The sequence below is a fragment of the Hyaena hyaena genome, unplaced genomic scaffold, assembly GCF_003009895.1.
Source record: "Hyaena hyaena isolate Hyena2069 unplaced genomic scaffold, ASM300989v1 scaffold_589, whole genome shotgun sequence".
NCBI classification, from domain to species: domain Eukaryota; kingdom Metazoa; phylum Chordata; class Mammalia; order Carnivora; family Hyaenidae; genus Hyaena; species Hyaena hyaena.
The window spans coordinates 1,031,076-1,052,097 of NW_024081220.1; the positions used below are offsets into that span (position 1 = coordinate 1,031,076).

The 21,022-nt window shown below is 57.1% G+C and overlaps 3 protein-coding genes and 1 pseudogene across 7 annotated transcripts in view; all 4 read left to right on the plus strand.

Moving 5' to 3' along the window:
- Positions 1-3,000, plus strand: part of ATP6V0A1 (ATPase H+ transporting V0 subunit a1) — a 59,357-nt gene extending 56,357 nt beyond the window's left edge. For all 5 annotated transcript variants that reach the window (XM_039256794.1, XM_039256796.1, XM_039256797.1 and 2 more), the window contains one exon: positions 1,407-3,000. In XM_039256794.1, the coding sequence (XP_039112725.1) occupies positions 1,407-1,500 (94 nt within the window). In that variant the 3' untranslated portion in view covers positions 1,501-3,000. The remainder of the gene's footprint in view (positions 1-1,406) is intronic.
- Positions 3,001-6,878: 3,878 nt separating this feature from the next.
- LOC120248438 lies at positions 6,879-7,759 on the plus strand (annotated as a pseudogene).
- A 3,416-nt stretch (positions 7,760-11,175) lies between these two features.
- NAGLU (N-acetyl-alpha-glucosaminidase) lies at positions 11,176-17,341 on the plus strand. The gene is made up of 6 exons (XM_039256802.1): positions 11,176-11,588; positions 12,954-13,101; positions 13,934-14,080; positions 14,279-14,364; positions 15,346-15,602; positions 15,877-17,341. The coding sequence occupies exons 1-6, from the start codon at positions 11,203-11,205 to the stop codon at positions 17,085-17,087; spliced, it is 2,235 nt and encodes a 744-aa protein (XP_039112733.1). The 5' UTR covers positions 11,176-11,202; the 3' UTR covers positions 17,088-17,341.
- Positions 17,342-17,425: 84 nt separating this feature from the next.
- Positions 17,426-19,757, plus strand: HSD17B1 (hydroxysteroid 17-beta dehydrogenase 1). Its single transcript, XM_039256808.1, has 6 exons — positions 17,426-17,980; positions 18,086-18,253; positions 18,395-18,574; positions 18,697-18,790; positions 19,244-19,421; positions 19,522-19,757. The coding sequence occupies exons 1-6, from the start codon at positions 17,884-17,886 to the stop codon at positions 19,735-19,737; spliced, it is 933 nt and encodes a 310-aa protein (XP_039112739.1). The 5' UTR covers positions 17,426-17,883; the 3' UTR covers positions 19,738-19,757.
- The last annotated feature ends 1,265 nt before the right edge of the window (positions 19,758-21,022 follow it).

The window sequence follows — 21,022 nt, forward strand, 5'->3', positions numbered from 1 at the left end:
AGTCCACATCCTGGTTTGGAATTGGTCTTGCCAGGAATCCTGGACTGACTGCAGTTTGCAGCCCCCCTACCCCAGATCCTTTTTCCCTCAGGGGCTTGGCCCAGGGAATCCTCCGGAGTCTGGGAGGCTTTGGGACCTCAGCTCAGCCCCTGGAATGTGGGGCTGGGAGGAGAAGGCCGCCTGTTCTTACACCCACGCAGGAAATTCTGTTCACCTCTTGTCCCCAGTGGGTGGGGCTGGCAGCTCCAGTGTCTGCAGCCGGCACCCCAGGGCCGATGGGGTCTCTGAGGACCTCCAAGCGCCACCACAGACAGTCTTCCTGAAGCAGATAGCCCTTCCAATGCGCAGGCCCCCTGCCCATTCTCCCTGTCCCTGTCTCCCCCACTTTGGAAGCAGGATGAAGCCCCGCCCTGCACCTGATCCCTTGCCTGAAGCCCGCCCCCAACCCCGCCCCCAGCACCGCCTGTCCTTGCCAGGGTTCTGGTGCCCCCAGGGGCACACTGCACTGAGTGGAAACTATTCCTCAGGGCAGCTCTCCTTGGCTTTTTTGTCCTCTGAATCATGCATTTTTCTGCCCATATTTGGTGGTGGTTTGGTTGCTGGGCAGCCATCCAGGGAGTGTGCAGGGGGAGGCACAGGCCGAGCCTGGCTCTGCTTCCTGGAGCTCAGTCTTCCTGCCCCTCAGAGTTTGAAGGGGCCCCAGGGAGACCATCAGGGATGGATGCGAACTGCCTGGGAAGGGAGGTGAAGCTCTGCTTTTCCTTTCAGCCCCTGAGAGAAGAATTCGTTCTCAGATGTTTTTGTAGTTGGAGACTATTTTTGCCGTTGCTTAGAGAAGACTTCCCTTACTGATCCCACCCCCCCTTTCCTGGGAATTTCCTCCTCTAAAGCACTCATCATCCAGGGTTTACTTGCCACCCTCCCTCCTCCTTCCTCCAACAAGAAAAGACACAAACTAGAAAACAAGGGTGCTTGCCAGAGCTCCTGGCACTGAGCTCCCTGCCGCCCCGGGGCTTCCCAGAGAGCTCTGCTTGGGGCCCCTACCAGGAGTGGTGTTTGGGGAACTCTTCCTCATTGTCATTAGAGGCCCAAGCCAATCATTTAGCACATAGCTAGACAGAGTTGTGCGTACACACGCTTGCTCAGCAGGACAGAGCGGGAACTGAGGACGAACCAGGGCGGAGGTGTTCTGTGCTCACTGTGCTCTCACCTGGAGCAGGCCCGGCCACAGAAGTGGCGCTTGTGTGCACTGTGGGAAGCAGGCTGGGGCCAGGCTTGGTGGGCAACAGAAGGCTGAGTTCCACTAGGAAAATGAGGGGAGGGAGGGTCAGAGCATCTTTCTAGCCCAACTGTGAAATCCAAAAAGGATTTTGTGGAATGACGACTTTCTTTTTCCCTTTCCCCAGGGTCGAGTTCCAGAATAAATTCTACAGCGGAACCGGTTTCAAGTTCCTACCCTTCTCCTTCGAGCACATTCGGGAAGGGAAGTTTGACGAATGAGCCCCATGTAGGGCCGTGTGCCACAGGCTGCCCTCCCCTCCCTCCACAGTGGTTAGCTCTGCTCCTCTTGCCTGTTGGTTGTGACCCCTGGGTCTCGGGGCATTTGTGTCATCCCTGCCGCCCTCCCATCTGTGAGTCATTTAGATAGATCCAGCCCTCCCTGGGTCCCCTGCCACCACCAACTTCCTGTGTAGCATAGTGATTTTCTAGAGGGAAGCTGGGCTCCGGCTGTCACTCACACCTCCTGGGCACCGGCCGTGCCCTCCCACCCTCCGTCCAGCCAGAGACAGCCCCTCCTCTGTCCCCTGGTGGTGATCAAGTTTGTGCATTTTACGTGTGAGCCCAAAGCCCACGGAAGGAGCGCTTCACATCCACGCCCAGACTTTGAGCCCCCTGTTGCTGCCACTCTAGTCACTGGTTGGGGGTAGGGGTGCTCCTGAACACACCCCACTCTTGGGTTAGTGGGTGCGGGTCCAGGAAGATATTTCTGTCCTCTGTCTATCCCTCTGGCCTTCAGAGCAGTTGTTAATCAGGAATTTAGGTGGACCCAGCTGTGCATGGCTTCTCCCTGTCACTCCCAAGGGTCCTAGGGTACCCAGCACCACTCCCTAACCCGCACCCTCTCCTCCTCCTTCCCCCTGCTCCTGTTTGTGCCCAGCGTAACAGCACGGCAGGGAGTGACCCAAACCGAGGTCCTGGCTGCCGGCTGTGGCTGGCGGCTGCTGCTCAGGCCGTGGCGAGCCCTGCCACAAGCACGCCCTTCCGGCAGGTGGTTCAGACGGAGGTTGTTTCTGGGTGCAGACCCCACGACCTTTCCCCACCCCTAATCATGAGTCTCGAGGGCAAGGCTGTAGTCATCAGAGGTGGTTCTGCCTACAGACCTTCCCTGCTCTGCCCTCCACTGCCCTGCCCTACTTCCACTGGGGTCCCAAGTCAAGGGAGTGGGGTCCTGGGCAGGGAAGGTCGGTGCCATTTACAGTTTGCTGATTGGAGGCGACCGCCAGGGCCACAGCACCCGTGGTTGTGAGAGCCCTGCCCTGCAGGCCACTGGTGAGCGCCCCCCAGGGGCCACCTCTCCTGCCTCACCTGCCCCCCCCCCCCCGCCCCATGCTGGGCTGTGGCTCTCAGGGCCTTGTAATCATGTGTTGGCACCGCAGCCCAGACTGCTTCAGCGAAATTGAACCCCGTGGCCCTCAGTGGTCGAGATAATCCCCTGAATTGGCCAGGCCCCTGCCCTCCTACTCGGGCTTTTCCGAGTGAGATACTTAGAGCCGCTCACCACTCTCCAGGGCATGGGCCACCCACCCCCGCTTCACCGTGTGCTGGCCAGTGTGACCTACCCCGACATTGTGCAGAGCCCCCTCCCCTCCGGGCCGTGGTTTACAGGACGCCCTTTGCTCTGTTTACAGCAGGCTTTGCCTCAGAGCTCTTTGTCAGGAACCCTGCCGGAGGCCCTTCTGTCCACACATCCCCGTGCTGAATAAAGTGTGTTTGACTCTACCAGGGAGGCTGCCTGTCCCCGTACCCCGTGTTGCACGCCCTGCCCCTCCTCCTGCGTGTCTCCTTTCCTGTGATCAGAGGCCACAGCTGCAGTGGCCGCGCCGTTTGTGAAATTCTCACCTCTCAGGTTTCCCAGGCGCCTTCCCTTCCCGTGATCCCAGCAGATTTGCAGATCCTGCCTTCGGGGGGAGGGGACTTGGGGACCATCCTCATCCCCCTTTCCCGCACAACCCACCCAGACAGCAGCGGAAGAGGGATCCTGGGCATCTGCCTGCCCTCCTCTCCGTCTTCTCCAAGTGTGCTTTCCAGGACTCAGGAGCCTGGCTATCTTGAGCCCTGTTGCCCTTGGCCTTGGCCTGAGTGGAAGCTCAGCTGCGTTTCCCCGGGAAGCGGGCGAATGTGAGGTACAGAGGCAGGCAGGCAGCTGAAGAGCCAGCAGGCAGGGTGGGGAGTGTGTGGGGGTGCTGGCTTCCTTCTGACTGCGCTCTAAGGCACCCACATTCTTTCTCGCCCTTCCTCTCCACTCTAGGGGCCTCTGGGCAGGGCTGCGCAGGAATGTGGAGAGTAGGCCAGACAACAGCTGCCCCAGGAGGGGTGAGGAGGGGCAAGAACACCCTCTCATATTCCTTATCTCCCCCACTCCCATCTTTGAACCCTCTCCTGCCTGACAGGCCACCTGCCCCAGAATAGGCTCCTGGGGACATCACCCCCCACCTGGCTCCTTGCATGAACAGTCTGGGATGGGACTTCAGGTAGAGGAGCTCTTTTAGCCTGTGTTCCGTTCCGGACTCAAAAGAGAGGCTTACTAAAAGTAGTTATTTAGAATCAATGGAATAGAATTGAATTCGGAGTCCAGAAATAAGCCCTAATGTTTATGGCCGATCGATTTTCCACAAAGAGGCCAAGAAAATACAGTGTGGAAAGAACAGTCTGCAGCAAGTAGTGTTTGTACAACTGGGTATCCACGTGCAAAAGAACAGCTTTGGCCTTGAGCCCCCACACTACGTATGTACGTTAACTCAAAGTGGGTCATAGACCCAAATGTAAGAGTTAAAACCAAAACTCCTAGGGGAGATTAAAGGAAAATGTCCTCATGACCTTAACTTAGGCGATGATTTTTAGTAGACCCCGAAAGCAAACCGATAAAAAGAAGATATGGGCTTTAGTCTGACAAGCTTTTGTGCTTTAAAGGACAGAATCCAGACAGCCCTCACCCTGGGAGGAAGTGCAGGTCCTACCTCATAAGGGACGTGTATCTGGAATATGTGAAGAACCTTCATAGTTCAGTCATAAAGACAAAAATACCTTCGTTTAAAAGGTTTAAAAAAGGGGCGCCTGGGTGGCTCCGTCGGTTAAGCGTCCGACTTCAGCTCAGGTCATCATCTCACGGTTCGTGGGTTCGAGCCCCGCATCGGGTTCTGTGCTGACAGCTCAGAGCCTGGAGCCTGTTTCGGATTCTGTGTCTCCCTCTCTCTCTGTCCCTCCCCCACTCGTGCTCTCTCTGTCCCTCCCCCACTCGTGCTCTCTCTCTGTCTCAAAAATAAATTTAAAAAAAATAAAAAATAAATAAAAGGTTTAAAAAAATTAGGGGCACCTGGCTGGCTCAGTGGGAAGAGCATGTGACTCTTGATCTTGGGGTCATGAGTTCCAGCCCCACGTTGGGTGTAGAGATTACTTAAAAATTAAGTCTTAGGGGCACCTGGCAGGCTCAGTCAGTTAAGCATCCGACTCTTGATTTTGGTGATTTCAGCTCAAGTCACGATCTCGCAATTTTTTGAGTTTGCTCGTCAGGCTCTGCGCTGACAGGATTCTCCCTCTCTCTGCGCCTCCCCCACTTGTGCTCTCTGTCTCTCAAAATAAATAAATAAACTTAAAGCAAAATCTTAAAAGATAAAAAGTAAAAAAAATATTTATTAATATAAAACAATGAAAGGATTCGAATAGGCATTTCTAGGAAGAAAACACAAGTGAGCAATAAGCTGGCAAAAGATGCCTGGCACCATTAGGGAAACGCAGATCAGAACCACATCAGACCTGCCGTGAAAGGTGGACAAGTGTGGACAAGGATGTGGAGGAACTGGAAACCGCGGAGGCGTGGGAAATGGTACGGCTCCTTCAGAAAGCAGTGTGGCATTTCCTCAAAATGTTAGACGTAGAACTAACATAAGAGCCAACAACTCGGCTTCTACATCTCTACCCAAGAAAAAGGGGGGGTGGGGGATGCACTGAGACTGGGGCACAAGTCTGCATAGTGGCACTGGGTCATTGCTCCAAAACGGAAGCCACCCAGATGTCCATCCGCTGGTGAATGGCTGAACAGAACGTGGCACATCCACGCACAAGGCCTTGTTCCACAGTGAAAAGGAACGGAGTACTGACCCATGTGCCGCAACATGGACGGACCTCAAGAGCATTATGCTGGGAAGCCAGACACATGGCCACGTAATGGGTGATTCCGTTCGTGTGAAATGCCTAGAATGGGAAAGTCTGTAGAGACAGACAGTGGATGGGCTAGCCAAGGATGAGGCTGGGGCCGGATTAAAATGGGGGTGACAGCTAAGGGGTGCAGCATTTCTTGTGGGGAATAATGAAAATGTGAAATTAGACGATAGCGATGGTTGCACAACTGTGAATTTTCTAAAAACAAACCACATTGAATTGCACTTTAACTTGGTGAACTTTCTGGTACCTAACAATAAAATGGGGCAGGGACCGGGAGACCTAGGGCTTCCCCAGGGAAAAATGTGTCCCTTGTCCGGCGGAAAAGACCTGAGCTGGCAGGTCATTGAGCGGAACTGCTGGGATCTCCCGGCCTTGCGCCGCCTCCAGCCCAGCCGGCGAAAGATGGACTGACGGACGTGAGCCATGGAGGGTGTGGGAAATCCCGGGAGCCCTCGGGTACGGGAGGGGACATGCCCTGTATCCTGATTCCCTTCTTGAGGAATCCCTGGACCCCAGATGTCTGCTGGGGGAGTCTGTGCTTTGTGCAGGGAATGCTCCTCATCTTGAGGTTGTGGAACAAGCGTGGGAGAGAGTGGTTATGGGCCAGCTTGGTGGTGTAGAGCTAGGGGACAATGTCATCGCCGTTTTCAGGATCCCACTCTCCGTCCTGTCCTTCACTGGGGGCCTGTGTAGGACTGCGCCTCTTTCCGCCCCCAGGAGCCCTGTATGGAAGGGGCATCGGAGCTCTCCTCGGACTCTCAATGACTTGCCCGCTCTCCCAGCTCCCCAGGCACGTATGACCTGGGTGTGGGCTGTCCCCTGGTGGCAAGATAAGGAAGGACCCATTCCTCCTCACCCGTGAGGTGGGTGGGATCCTGAAGGCTGTGACAGATAGGCAGAAAGTGATAAGTGAGCCTGGAGGTGTTCTGGGGTGCATAGGCAGAAGGTCAGGCTGGCCAGGAACAAAGGGGGAAGACAGATGGAGAGCGGAGAGCACCTCTCACTTGATCCATGCACATTAATGGAAAAATAAAACGTGTCGTGGTAAAATGATCAGACTACAAAAGGCCCTGTTATAAAACTCCTCTCACCCTGAGACGCCTAGTGCCCCACCCAAAGCAACCCATTGTTTACCTGGCTTATTAAATATTTATTTTGAGAGAGAGAGTGCAAGTGGGAGGAGGGACAGAGAGAGAGAATCCCAAGCAAGTTCCACACTGTCAGCACAGAGCCCAACGCAGGGCTCAAACCCACAAACTGTGAGATCATGACCTGAGCCGAAATCAAGAGTCCAACGCTTAACAGACTGAGCCACCCAGGCGCCCCTTTCGTTTTTTGCACAAATGGGAGATTTCCAGGATACCCAGGGAGGGGTCCATATGGGCAAAAATATATTTTTTTCGCGTCCCTGACGTAACTTAAAGGGAAATTTCACCATGTCCGGAGCCCTTTATGTCCCGCAAATGAAGGAGGATGACCTCAAACTTCTTGCAGCAGGAACCCACTTAAGTGGCCCCAATGCTGACTTCCAAATGGAACAGTACATCTACAGAAGGAAAAGGGATGGTATCTATATCATAAATCTGAAGAGAACCTGGGAGAAATTTCTGCCGGCAGCTCATGCCGTTGTTGCCATTGAAAACCGAGCCGATGTGAGTGTCCTATCATCCAGGAGCACTGGCCAGCGAGCTGTGCCGAAGAGTGCTGAAGGAGCCACCCCTGTTGCTGGCCACTTTGCTCCTGGAACCTTCCCTACCCAGATCCAGGCAGCCTCCCCAGAGCCAAGACTTGTGGTGGTTACGAATCCCAGGGCTGACCACCAGCCTCTCTCAGAGGCGTCTTATGTTAACCTGCCTACCATCGTTCTGTGTAACACAGACTCTGCACTATGGGGACATCGCCCTCCCTCGCGACAACAAAGGAGCTCACTCGGTGGGTCTGGCGTGGTGGATGCCGGCCCGGGAAGTTCTGCACGTGAGTGGCATCAATTCCTGGGACCCATGGGAAGTCACGCTTGGTCTCTGCTTCTGCACAGACCCTGAAGAGATTGAGAAGGAAGGGCAGGCCGCTGCTGGAAAGGCTGTGGCCAAGGAGGAGTTTCAGGGGGAATGGACGGCTCCAGCTCCTGAGTTCGCCGCTACTCAACTCCAAGTTGCAGACTGGTCTGAAGGCGGGCAGGTGCGCTCTGTGCCTTTGCAGCAGTTTCCTGCCGAAGACTGGGGTGCTCAGTCCCCCCACTGAAAACTGGTCTGCGGCTTCCACTGCTCAAGCCACTGAATGGATAGGAACAACCACTGAGTGGTCTTGAGCTGCTCTTCCACAAAGGCAAACAAAAAGGAAAGAAGGTTGACGGAAAATAAAGTTGGTTTTTTTTTTAATTTTAAAAAATGTTTATTTTTGAAAGCAAGAGAGAGAGAAAGACAGAACGTGAGCAGGGTTGGGTCAGAGAGAGAGAGAGAGGGAGATACAGAATCCAAAGCAGGCTCCAGGCTCTGAGGTGTCCACAGAACTGGACACGGGGCTTGAAACCACAAGGAGTGAGATCATGACCTGAGCCGAAGTCAGAAGCTTTACAAGCTGAGCCATGCAAGTGATCCTTCAGATTCTAAAAGCTGAAAAAAAAAAAAAAAATAGGGGTGCCTGGGTGGCACAGTTAGTTAACCATCAGACTCTTGGTTTTGACTGGGGTCATGATCTCACTGTGGGATGAAGCCCCACGTTGGGCTCTGGACTGACAGTGTGAGTCTACTTGGGATTTTCTCTCTCCCTCCTCTCTCTGCCGCTCCCCTGCTCACACTTGCACACTTTCTACCTCTCAAAATAAATAAACATTTAAAAAAAGTTGGGGTGCCTGGGTAGCTCAGTTAAGTATCCAACTTTGGCTCAGGTCATGATCTCACAGTTCCTCAGTTTGAGCCCCATATCAGGCTCTGTGCTGACAGCTCAGAGCTTGGATTCTGCTTTGGACTCTGTGTCTCTCTCTTTGCCCCTCCCCAACTTGTACGCGTGCACTCTCTGTCTCAAAAATAAATAAACATTTAAAAAAATGTTTAGGGGCGCCTGGGTGGCTTAATGGGTTAAGTGTCTGACTTCAGCTCAGGTCATGATCTCATAGTTCGTGGGTTCGAGCCCCACGTCAGGCTTTGTGCTGACAGCTCAGACAGAGCCTGGAGCCTGCTTCAGATTCTGTGTCTCCCTCTCTCTCTGTCCCTCCCCTGCTTGCTCTGTTTCTCTTTCAAAATAAATAAATATCTAAAAATTAAAAAAAATAAAAGCTGGAAAAAATAACAATAAAATAAAACACAAATGGGAGTCTGTTATACCCACTATATTTAAACTACAGATAGAACTATATATGTATAGGGGCGCCTGGGTGGCTTAGTCGGTTAAGCGTCCGACTTTCGCTTAGGTCATGATCTCGCGGTTCGTGGGTTTGAGCCCTGCATCGGCCTCTGTGCTGACTGCCAGCTCAGAGCCTGGAGCCTGTTTCAGTCTGTGACTCCCTCTCTCTCTGACCCTCCCCTGCTCACGCTGTCTCTCTCTCTCTCCTAGAAATAAATAAAAACATTAAAAAAATTAAAAAAAAAAGAACTATATATGTATATGTATACATATATATATGTATAGTTTGCAGAACATTCTGAATCAACACCACATGTCTTCCTCATCCTTTTTTTTTAAGCAAATGCTTGCTATTTCATCCAATTGGTGTACCGTAATTTCTTCATCCAGCCCCCTACTGTCCTCTGAGAGTTCCCAGCCTAGTGAAGAAGGTGAGCAAAGAGACAGTGTGACGTGTCCACCATAACCAGTGAAGTTCCTAGCAGCATCCGTGAGCCCAGGCTTTGAATGTGCTCACCACCCCCCTGCACGTGGTCCCTCACCTTTGGCCATTGCCAGCAACCCCCACCACTGTAGATGAACCCAGACCCCATACGAGGCCCGCTGAATCCTGACGACCTGCGGCCCAACTCCCCCAACTCCTGTGTTCCCTAAGATCTAGAAATGCTGGTAAAACACGTTCTAGGAGGAGAATCTGACAAGTCTTATCCAGAGCAAGGAGTGTTTGGAGGGAAAATGGCGAGGAGGGGGTGTTTCTGGAGGGAAGCGGAGAGGGGCCCCTGGGGCTATAGCTATGGCGCCATGAGGGCACATCTCTCTGGGCTGGTTTTGGAGCTGCTCCCTGGCATTGGGTGAGAACCTCCTGATACCAGGAACTGACTGGCAGCAGGGCTGCACCTCCTGCGGAGGCCGCTGGCTGAGCTGGGAACGAGGCAGGGGACTGCAGCTTGTGCCTGGGCCCGGGCACGGGGCAGAGAAACAGGGCAAGCTCAGTGGACTCCCATGGTCTCTTCTGGGCTCTGGATTCTCTGGACTGCTAACTCTCCTCTGACCCCTCCCCTTTCTCTAAACAGCTTCATCAGGCCCGACAATCTGGAAAAACCTACATCTGCCTCCAAAAGGACCCGGACTCTTCTCAGAAAGTGTGGTCCTCCTAAAGGCCCCATCTCTACCTGCCAGCACACAGCCCCGCCAAACCCCACCCTGCCCGGGCAGGTAGCCTGAAAAGTTGCATCATTTGGGAACGGTGGCAAGAACACTGGCCTGGGAGTTAGGAGGTCCGGGTTCTAGTCATAGACGTGCTCTCCTACAGGTTACTGATCTTGTCCGAGTCACATCCTCTCTCTGGCTTCAGTTTCCCAGTATCTAAAATGAAGGCAACTCTTGACCTGTCCTGCTGCGGCTGCCCTTTAAGGATCAAATGGAGAGCCCTTAACATGCCTACGGGGCCCTGCCCCACCGCGGCCAGACCAGGCTCACATGACCTATCTCTCCTCCAACTTCCTGAATTTTTAGTTCCTCAAATCTGCCCAGCTTTCTTTACCCTCCTGGTCTTCATATATACATTTTCTCTGCCCAGAATGTTCTCTCCCCCCTCTTTTCCTAGGCAATTCCAATGTGATTCACATTAAATGTCACTTCCTTTTAGAAGCTTTAGGCCGAGGGGCGCCTGGGTGGCTCAGTCAGTTAAGCGGCCGACTTCAGCTCAGGTCATGATCTCATGGTTTGTAGGTTTGAGCCCCACGTCGGGCTCTGTGCTGACAGCCAGCTCAGAGCCTGGAGCCTGTTTCAGATTCTGTATTTTCCTCTCTCTCTGACTCTCCCCTGCTCACAGTCTCAATCTCTCTCTCTGAAATAAATAAAACATAAAAGAAAAAAATAGAAGCTTTAGGCCAAATCACTTCTGGGCCTTTTGTCTAAGATCAAGTGTGGAAGCTTTAGGCCAGGTCCCTTTGTATTTCCTCACAGCACCACAACTATAATTGCTATCTTTATTTATGTAAGTATTTGGTTTCTAGGTCCTCCCTAGAGAAGGGTGGCAGTGCCTGGTACAAAATAAAACTCCACATAAAAATATCCGTTGTGGAAGGTTGCCTGGATGGAAGGACAGTGAAATCGCATGTGAAAGCTCTTCAGGTACAAGGGCGCCTTGGCGCTTGTGAAGGGCAGCGGGTCACATCCCAGGCTTTTGATGACACTGGGGTCACACGCTCCCGCACCACGTGCGGTCAGAAGACACCCTCCGGGAGCTGGTCCGGGGCCCGGAAGCGCACTCCCTTCCGAGGCTGCTGGTGCATTAATTTCTGTGCCACGTGGCCTGAGGCCCAGGGGCTGATTGGACGGCGGGCCGTCCCGCCCCTAGTCTCCAGTCCCAATTGATAGCCCGCGGGGCCGCAGCCGGACTGAAACCGCCAGACCATGGAGGCGGCGGCTACGGCCGCGGTCCTGGGCTTTCTGCTCCTGACCGCCGCGGGAGGTTCGGCCGGGGACGAGGGCCGGGAGGCGGCGGCCGTGCGGGCGCTGCTGGGCCGGCTGCTGGGGCCCGGGCCGGCGGCCGCCTTCTCGGTGTCGGTGGAGCGCGCTCTGGCGGCCGAGTCCGGGCTGGACACCTACCGCCTGAGCGGCGGCGGCTCCGGGGCGCGCGTGCGGGTGGTCGGCTCCACCGGCGTGGCCGCCGCCGCAGGGCTGCACCGCTACCTGCGCGACTTCTGCGGCTGCCACGTGGCCTGGTCGGGCTCTCAGCTGCGCCTGCCGGAGCCGCTGCCCATAGTGCCCGAGGAGCTGACCGAGGCCACGCCCAACAGGTACGGGGCCCGCCCGTTCAGCGGGCTCCACGCCCCCCGCGGCTGCAGACACCTGCCTTCCGCCCTGGGGCTCCGCCCCTCGTCGAGTCCCCGCCCCACCCCCTCGCCGAGTCTCCGCCCCACCCGGGCGCTCGCCTGGTCGCTACCGCAGCGACTGAGCTGGATGTGGCGGTGGCCTTAGGGTCGCACAACTCTGGCTTCGGATCCCAGAGGCTCTGCCTCTAAAAGCCGTGTGTCCTTGAACAAGTCACTTGGCCTCTCAGAGCCTCGCTGGCTCATCTGAAAAATGGAAATAATGACATCTACCCGCAGTGTTGGTTGTGAGGATTTGCACAGTGACGGGCGTAGAATTTGTGGTGCATTAATTACTGACCAAAAATGTTATTCATTTCCCTCCCCACCTTCTCTTGGCAGATGCACCACAGAGGAATGGCACCCACCCCCTCACAGCTTCCGCTCTGGCACTTGTCCCACGGCAGGGAGGTGGTGTGTTCACTCATCTGTGGACTGTGGGGAGAGGGACACACATCCCCCTAATTACAGGAGAGGGGCCAGTGTCGCCATAGACACTTAAACACTGTGCCGAAGGGGGCTCTAGAAGAGTCAAATGTGCTCTCCCAGATACCTGCCTGGCTACAGGTGGGGGGCACCTAGGAAGCTCCCATACTGATACCAGACAGTCCGAGGTCCCAAATGGGAGGGTCTCAGGACCCTCGCCAAGAAAGTTCTCGGCTTTCTGGGAGGAAGATTCAAGAGCAAGCCGTTTAGAGAACGGGACAAAGACTTATTAAGTCTAGAAGTAAGTAAGGTGCTACTTTACAAAGTAGGGACCTCTCCTCCCAGATGAGGAAGAGAACACCCACCCCTTTGCTTCTAACGAAGGGTTTTGTAAGTTTTTTAGATTAGCTCTCCATATAGGGAGAGGCTTACTCTTTAACTTAGGATTTAACCTTTACACTGGGTGGTTAGCTTTTCCATTGTTTTAGGGTTGTGACTGGGTTGTGGATTTACCCACAGGGAGCAGTTTTAAGAATGTCCGGCCTTTGTGACTTTTACTGCGGGAGGGAGTGGGGTCTTGTGGTTTTCCATGAGTGGGATCTTGTGACTCTTTTTAACGACCTGCTGACTTTTAGGTTAAGGGTCAGCCTAAAACCAAATGGCTTTACTTTGGTCACCTTGTCACCCGAGTCTCCCTCCCCTCCTGCCTCAGTACTGAGTCTCAACTCTACCTCGGGTGGGTCCTAGAGTGAAGCAGCAGAGGGGCTGCACTTGGGACACCTCCCCTCTGGGCTAGATCTGGGGTGGGGGTGGGGGGCATCCCCTGCGCCCCCAGGGACATGCCGCAGCTCATGCCCCTGCCTGCAGGTACCGCTATTACCAGAACGTGTGCACGCACAGCTACTCCTTCGTGTGGTGGGGCTGGGCCCGCTGGGAGAAGGAGCTGGACTGGATGGCACTGAATGGCATCAACCTGGCACTGGCCTGGAGCGGCCAGGAGGCCGTCTGGCAGCGGGTGCGTGCCCACCACATCCTCCTTCCCCCTGTGTCCCTGCCTCCCCCCAGCCCAGCGTCTGGTACACAGACTAACGACTTGAGAAGTATCTGTGGCGTGCACGATGGCCCTAGCCATCTGGAAACAGGCTTCTGTTGCCGAGCCAAACACAGGAGCGCTTGTGGAGGGCTGGAGCCCGGCATCCCCCTAGAAACACTTTCAGAAGCCGGGCTCCCCTCTCTCCCCACCCCCACAGCCGGTCAGGCTGCTCCTTCCCTGGATTCTGTCTCATCAGCAGCTCTTGATCTGCCTCATCCTCTTTATCCTGATTCATGGCACCAGTTCAGGCTCTTGCCCCTCTCCCTGGGTGCCCCCCCCCCCCACAAGAGCCACTGAACAGGACTCCTGGCTCTTAAATTCCAGCCATGTCCTTTCTGAGGTGCAAGTCTGGTGGAGACCTGCTGCTGTCCCGACAGGGGCTCCTGTCACCTTCAGGCTCTCCTCGGCCTGGGGCCTTCAGGGGCCCTGAGGGCTCCCTGGGGAGCTGGCCTCACCCATCACTCTAGCCAGCCTTGTTCCATGAAGCCTCCTAAGGCCCCTCCCCCACTTTGGAGAGAGCCCCTTTGTGCCTCATTTCGCCCTTGCGACAAGGCTGACAGATTAGTAAATTCACCTGTTCACGGGTCTGTTTCTCTTGAACCCCGGGCTCCTGCCAAGGGTCACTTTTTGTCTTAGTAACTCTAGGGCTCAGCACAGGGAAGAGATGAAAGAGTGTTTGTTAAATGAATGAATCGATGAATGGAGATGAATGTATTTACATGTACTTACGTGTGGGGATCGCCCTCCTCCTCAGGTGTACCTGGCCTTGGGCCTGACCCAGTCAGAGATCGATGAGTACTTCACTGGCCCTGCCTTCCTGGCCTGGGCGCGCATGGGCAACCTGCACACCTGGGGTGGCCCCCTGCCCCGCTCCTGGCACCTCAAACAGCTTTACCTACAGGTAAAAGGACGGGGAAGGAAAGGGGGCTGAATTGGAAAGTGCTAGAGAGTCCTGGGCCAAGGAGGCTGGTCTTTGGCCAGCCTTGGGGCTCTTAACGGCCTTGAAGGGAACTCTGTGCCCCAGGGCTGGGGTGGCGGTGGTGGTAAGGATCTCCCGCCTCAGGGCCTTGCCCACCAGCTCCCCGTCTGTTCCCCCCAGCACCGGATCCTGGACCGGATGCGCTCCTTCGGCATGACCCCAGTGTTGCCTGCATTCGCAGGACACGTCCCCAAGGCTATCACCAGGTAAGGTTCCCTTCCCCCCACCCCACCCCCCACTCAGCTCAGAAAGAAAATCCCTTTTCCCCTGCAAGATGTGATTTAGAGAAAAACTGAAGCTCTGGATGTAGGCCTGGGCTTGATTCCTGGCTCTGCTACGGACTAGCAACATGAACTTGGACTCCTATTACATGACTGCTTCTGTGCTTCCGTTTCCTTACTTGTAAAATATATGAGTCTTTCCAGATGGCACTCTTATTTAGTGACACTTGCTGTGCGGCAGTCTTCTCTGTCCTTTCTGTTCCTCTGTACTACCACCTCTTTCTCTGCTGTGACTGGAAAATTCTTCAGGGTCCAGCTGAGACCTCCTGTCCTTTGGGTAGCCCTGCTGGGGCCCCAAGCATTGGTTACCACCTCCTCCATGCCCATGACAGCCTGGTTCCCACGACTGTCACAGGGCTTAGCGCACTCTACTGGCCTTACTGGCCACCCCTTCACCTCCTGGCTGGGTTGCAAGAGCCTCGTTCATACAGTCAGCAAACATTGGTCAGACAAGGCTCTGTGCTGGGCGCTAGGAGGCAGCGACAAAGGTACACTGCGGTCTCCCCCTGCTGGGTGACAGGTCGGCAGGGGGAGACAGCGCAGGGATAAGGACGGGAACATACATGGGCCCACTTCTCTGTCTAGCCTGCTCTTGCCTGGGGAAGTAGGCCACCCAGGGCTCAGCGCAGAGCCAGCACTGGGCCAGATGTTGAAAACTGAAGGTTGCTTGCTTAGGCCTGTGGGAGGGCGAGAGACTGCAGCTTTCCAGATGAGGTGCTGAAGAGTAACCTGCTAGTTAAGCAGGGAGGGAGGAGGAAAGGACTCCGGCCACAGGGCACAGCATGTGCAAAGGCACAGAGGCCGGAGAAACCGGGATGGGTTCCAGGAACTGCAGATAAGCTAGTGAGGCTGGCGATGGATACCACATCGGCCTCCAGTAAATGTTTGGATTGTCCCTGCTACTAGGGTGTTCCCTCAGGTCAATGTCACCCAGCTGGGCAGCTGGGGACACTTCAACTGCTCCTACTCCTGCTCCTTCCTCCTGGCTCCGGAAGACCCTCTGTTCCCTATCATTGGGAGCCTCTTCCTGCGGGAACTGACCAAAGAGTTTGGCACGGATCACATCTACGGGGCCGACACTTTCAACGAGATGCAGCCCCCCTCCTCGGAGCCCTCCTACCTTGCATCAGCCACAGCCTCTGTCTACCAGGCCATGGTCACAGGTTCGGTGCCAGGGGGAGGTGGAAAGGGGAGTTTCCCCCCTCGCCCTCAGGGACATGTGGCATAGGTCAGTGGGAGGAGGAGGAGATGGGAAGGCTGTGTGTGATGCTGTGCCCCGTGGGCTGGGGGTGACAGAGGAAGGAGTGTCCTGTGGTAGAGTCATTTAACCTCTCTGGACCTCTGTTTCCTCATCTGTGGAATGGGGTGAATGTTCCCCTGCCCCCTGTCCTCTCATCAGCCCTCTTTTCTGTCTCCCCACCCCTCCCCCCACCACAGTGGACCCTGACGCCGTGTGGCTGCTCCAAGGCTGGCTTTTCCAGCACCAGCCCGAGTTCTGGGGGCCGGCCCAGGTGAGAGCCGTGCTGGGGGCAGTGCCCCGTGGCCGCCTCTTGGTTCTGGACCTGTTTGCCGAGAGCCAGCCTGTGTACCTCCGAACAGCCTCCTTCCAGGGCCAGCCCTTCATCTGGTGCATGCTGCATAACTTTGGGGGCAACCACGGTCTGTTCGGGGCCCTGGAGGCCGTGAACCGAGGTCCTGCCGCCGCCCGCCTCTTCCCCAATTCCACCATGGTAGGCACAGGCATGGCCCCGGAGGGCATTGGCCAGAACGAAGTGGTCTATGCCCTCATGGCCGAGCTGGGCTGGCGGAAGGACCCAGTGGCAGACCTGGAGGCCTGGGTGGCTGGCTTTGCGGCCCGTCGGTATGGGGCCTCCCACGGAAACACAGAGGCCGCCTGGAGGCTGCTTCTCAGGAGTGTCTACAACTGCTCCGGTGAAGCCTGCAGCGGGCACAACCGGAGCCCTCTGGTCAGGAGGCCGTCCCTGCGGATGCTTACCACCGTCTGGTACAATCGATCAGATGTGTTCGAGGCCTGGCGGCTGCTGCTGACAGCCACCCCCACCCTGGCCACCAGCCCCACCTTCCGCTACGACCTGCTGGACGTCACTCGCCAGGCGGCCCAGGAGCTGGTCAGCTTGTACTATGGGGAGGCGAGGGCCGCCTACCTGAACAAGGAGCTGGTTCCCCTGCTGAGGGCGGCGGGCATCCTGGTCTATGAGCTTCTGCCCTCGCTGGACAAAGTGCTGGCCAGTGACAGCCGCTTCCTGCTGGGCAGCTGGCTGGAGCAGGCCCGGGCGGCGGCCATCAGTGAGGCCGAGGCCCATTTCTATGAGCTGAACAGCCGCTACCAGCTGACCCTGTGGGGGCCGGAGGGCAACATCCTAGATTACGCTAACAAGCAGCTGGCCGGGCTGGTGGCCGACTACTACACCCCGCGCTGGCGGCTCTTCATGGAGATGCTGGTCGAGAGCCTGGTCCGAGGCATCCCCTTCCAACAGCACCAGTTTGACAAGAATGCCTTCCAGCTGGAGCAGACCTTTGTCCTGAGCACACAGAGGTATCCTAGCCAGCCCCGTGGAGACACTGTGGACCTGGCCAAGCAGCTCTTCCTCAGATATTACCCCCGGTTGGTGGCTGGCTCCTTGTGACAGATTGACCACCCTCTGGGCAGTGTTCTTCCCAAATTCCAGGCCTGGGCAGGTTACCAGGGCCTGGAGCTGGACAGGCATCCCAGGCGGGCCCCAGGCCTGGGCAAAGGAACTCCAGACCTGCTGGGGGATCAAGCATGGGAACTGTGGAGAGGGGTGAGCTGTTCTCTACCACCCCAAATGTGGGATCAAAGTACTGTTTTATTTTTTTTCAAAGTACTGTTTTAATACAACTTAATAAACTGGTGAATCACCTGGGTCTGTCTGTCCAAATGTCACGACCGAGATGCCCAGGAGGACCCAGGACTACAGCACGGACACTGGTGTGACGCTATTTCCCCCAGCCCCCTTGCCTCAGCCTCCCCATATGTAATACTAACACCTGACCTTGGGACTGATAAGGCCCTCCCCAAAACATTTGCTTTCACACCCTCAGCAGCAAACTTTGAACCTATCATTGTTCCTGTGGGACAGAGGCACACACAGGGGAAGATGCGCCCAGGTCACTCACCGCCCACATGAGAGTCCACGTCTGCTTGCAAAGCTTTGCCCTCCCTCTGACCAGCAATGGAAGAAGGGGTATTCCGAGCAGGGGCCTCATCTCTGCTTTGACCGAGATACATGGTGGGGAGAGGAGGTCCCAGACTGGCGGGAGGGCTCAGCCTTGAGATTATGCTGGAGACACAACAAGGGGTGGGCACCCCGTAGGCGGGGCAAGGCAGGGCCTCTCAAGCTCAGCGACCGGAGCCTTGAGCCTTGCATTCCCCTGCCCCTGTCCAAACGCGCCCGGCTCCCCATGGACCGCACGGTGGTGCTCATCACCGGCTGCTCCTCGGGCATTGGCCTGCACCTGGCCCTGCGTCTGGCATCTGACCCCTCCAGGAGCTTCAAAGGTATATGAGGGGCTGGGACAGGAGAGAAGGGAGCAATCGCTGGTTCAAGGGGACCCAGGTGGGGGTAAGCAGGGAATTCAGATCCTCTTCTCCCTGAACCTCCAGTGTATGCCACGCTGCGGGACCTGGGGGCGCAGGGCCCACTGTGGGAGGCGGCTCAGTCCCGAGGGTGCCCTCCTGGCTCCCTGGAGACGTTGCAGCTGGACGTGAGGGATGCAGATTCCGTGGCCGCTGCTCGCGCACGCGTGACGGAGGGCCGCGTGGACGTGCTGGGTGAGTCTCCCCGAAACATGTGTGCAGGAGCCTTTCCTGCCCTATGTCCAAACCAAAATGTCCTGGAGCCCCGGGACCACAAGGGGACAGGCTGGGTCGGAGGAAGGCGAGGCAGGTGGCGTTCGGCCTCTCTCCCCACAGTGTGTAATGCGGGCCGGGGCCTGCTCGGGCCGCTGGAGGCGCATGAGGCTGGCGCCGTCGGGTCTGTGCTGGACGTGAACGTGGCAGGGACGGTGCGGACACTGCAGGCCTTCCTCCCGGACATGAAGCGTCGCCGCTCGGGACGCATATTGGTGACGGGGAGCTTCGGCGGCTTGATGGGTGCGTGGAATGGGGCAGAGCTAACGGGAGGGGCGAGGCCTGGTGCCATGCCACGCGCTACGGTGGGCTCGGGGCGGATGCCATCCCAGATGCGCCTCCAAAAGCCTCATCTCTCCTGGAAGGGTTGCCATTCAACGCCGTTTACTGCGCCAGCAAGTTCGCAGTCGAAGGTCTATGCGAGAGTTTGGCGGTTCTGCTGCCGCCCTTCGGGGTCCAGTGAGTCACCGCCCCGCCCCCAGCACCCTCTGAACCCTGACTTTGGGAACCCCAGCACCTTGACCTGTTTGAGCCACTCTCAGGCGTTCTCCCTGGCTCCTCTCCACTGTGGCTCACAGTCGTATGCCAGGTGCAGTACTGGGCACTTGGCACTCGTTAGCTCACTTCCGCCACCCAGCTGGGAAGCGGAGGCCCAGAGAGGTTACGTGACTTGCCCAAGATCACACAGCTGAGGGGAGCCTGCCAGGATAGGATTCTGACGCACGTCTCTCTCACACCCCCAAATGGCTGTGTGTGTGGCGGGGGAGAGGGGCTTTTCCGGCAGTAAGCCGCTTTTCAAACGCTCTGGTTACCTCGGGCCCGAGGCCCACGCGCAGACCCCGTCTCGCCCCCTGCCCGCCTGGTCCGTCCCGCTTGCCGCGCCCCCGCCCACCCGCCGCTCTGTGCCCGCAGCGTGAGCCTCATCGAGTGCGGCCCGGTGCGCACCGCCTTCCAGGATAAGCTGGAGGGCGGCCCGGGCGGAGCGCTGAACGGCGCGGACGCGGAGACCCGCGACCTCTTCTCCCGCTACCAGCGCCATTTGGAGCGGATCTTACGCGAGGCGGCGCAGGACCCGGAGGAGGTTACCGAGGTAGGCGCCGGGCGCGGCCCCGGGAACAAAGACGACGCGTGGGGGGGGGGGGGAGCGGCGGCCAGTCCCGGCCACGCGCCTCCTTCTCCCGCCGCCGCAGGTCTTCCTCGCGGCGCTGCGCGACCCGCGTCCCGCGCTGCGCTACTTCTGCACGGAGCGCTTCCTGCCCCTGGTGCGCATGCGCCTGGCCGACCCCAGCGGCCGCAGCTACGTCGCCGCCATGCACCGCGCCGCGTTCGCCGACGAGCCCGCCGAGGAGTTCGCTGCGGACCTGGGCGGCCCCGCGCTCGGCGCTCCTCCAGCCGCCCCGCAATAAAGGCTTGGCCCGCCGCTGTCTGCCGCTCTCTCCTTTGCGGCCCCATGGGCGCGCCGTTCCGGGGGACGTGGGCGACAGGTGGCGGGTGCAGCGGGCGGGCGATCTGGAAAGACCGTGGGTAACCCGGGGAATACCAACGCGGAAGCCGAGGCCCAGAAAGAGGAAGGAGCTAGCCCCCCGAAGGGCAGGGTCGAGAGTGGTCCCTGGATTCCCGCAGGGTGTCTGCAGCAGGGGTGAGGCGGACCTGGGAAGGGGGAGAGGCGGCTTGTGATTTGGCCCCCACTAGTCAATGAGACTTCAGGCAAGGTCCTTATCCTCTGAGTCTGTTCTCTTATCTGTAAAATGGGTAGAAGACCTGTGTCATGGATGGTATGAAGGCTTGAGCTAATTCCTGAAAGTGCTGGGGAGGAGGTCTTACTAGCAGGCACCGCTATTATTGGCTGCTAGTAGTGGTGTTACTACTTTGTGTACCTATGCGGAAGCCCGATGTGTAAAGAAGAAACAAGGCCAAGTGAGTCATAAGGATACAGCTGCACTCATCCTCCTCCGTGTCCCCTGACCTTGACAGAACTCAGCTGGAGGGATTCCCCACCAGCCCAGAAGCTGCCACTCACCAGAAGGTTTCAGCTAAGGCTCCAGGTCAGGCTGGCCTGCCTAACGGGCTTTCCTTCCTGAAGCGGGGTGGGGGGGGGGGGGGGGGGGGGCGCAGAGGCCGGAGAAAGGGCTTGCAGGGTTGTGGGGACCATTTCCTGCCAACTTCCTGAGAAGTAGGGTGCTGGAGAAGGGGTGAACAGGGAGACTACTAGATGAGGAGGTTGCGGGCAGAGGACAGGGGCGGGGGTGCCTAAGAGATGGGGAGGGGGAGGGGCATGGCTGCAGAGCGCTTGGAAAGTCAGAAAGGGGAAACTGCTGGGGGTTTGTTTGGAACCTGGGTGGAGAGAGAGGAGATACAGCGGCATCTGCACCTGCCACTACCTCCACGTAGCCATCCGCTCTGGGCGTTGGGCTGCTGGCTGCTTCTGGGATGGGGGCCTCAGCCAGCTCATCCCTGCCTGTTTCCCTGCCCTGCTGGCCCAGATGCTTCTGCTGTCCCTTCAGGATCCAGAAAGGCTACAGCAAGGGGAGAGGGCCAAGATGGTATGAATCTCTGAGACCTGCTCTCAGAGCCCAGCTCTTGTCCCCCAGTCTATTCCTTTGCACCCCAGTGAGAGAGAGAGAGTGTGTGTGTGTGTCTGTGTGTGTGTGAATGTGTGCGCGCGCACACGCATACGCTCACAAGGTCACA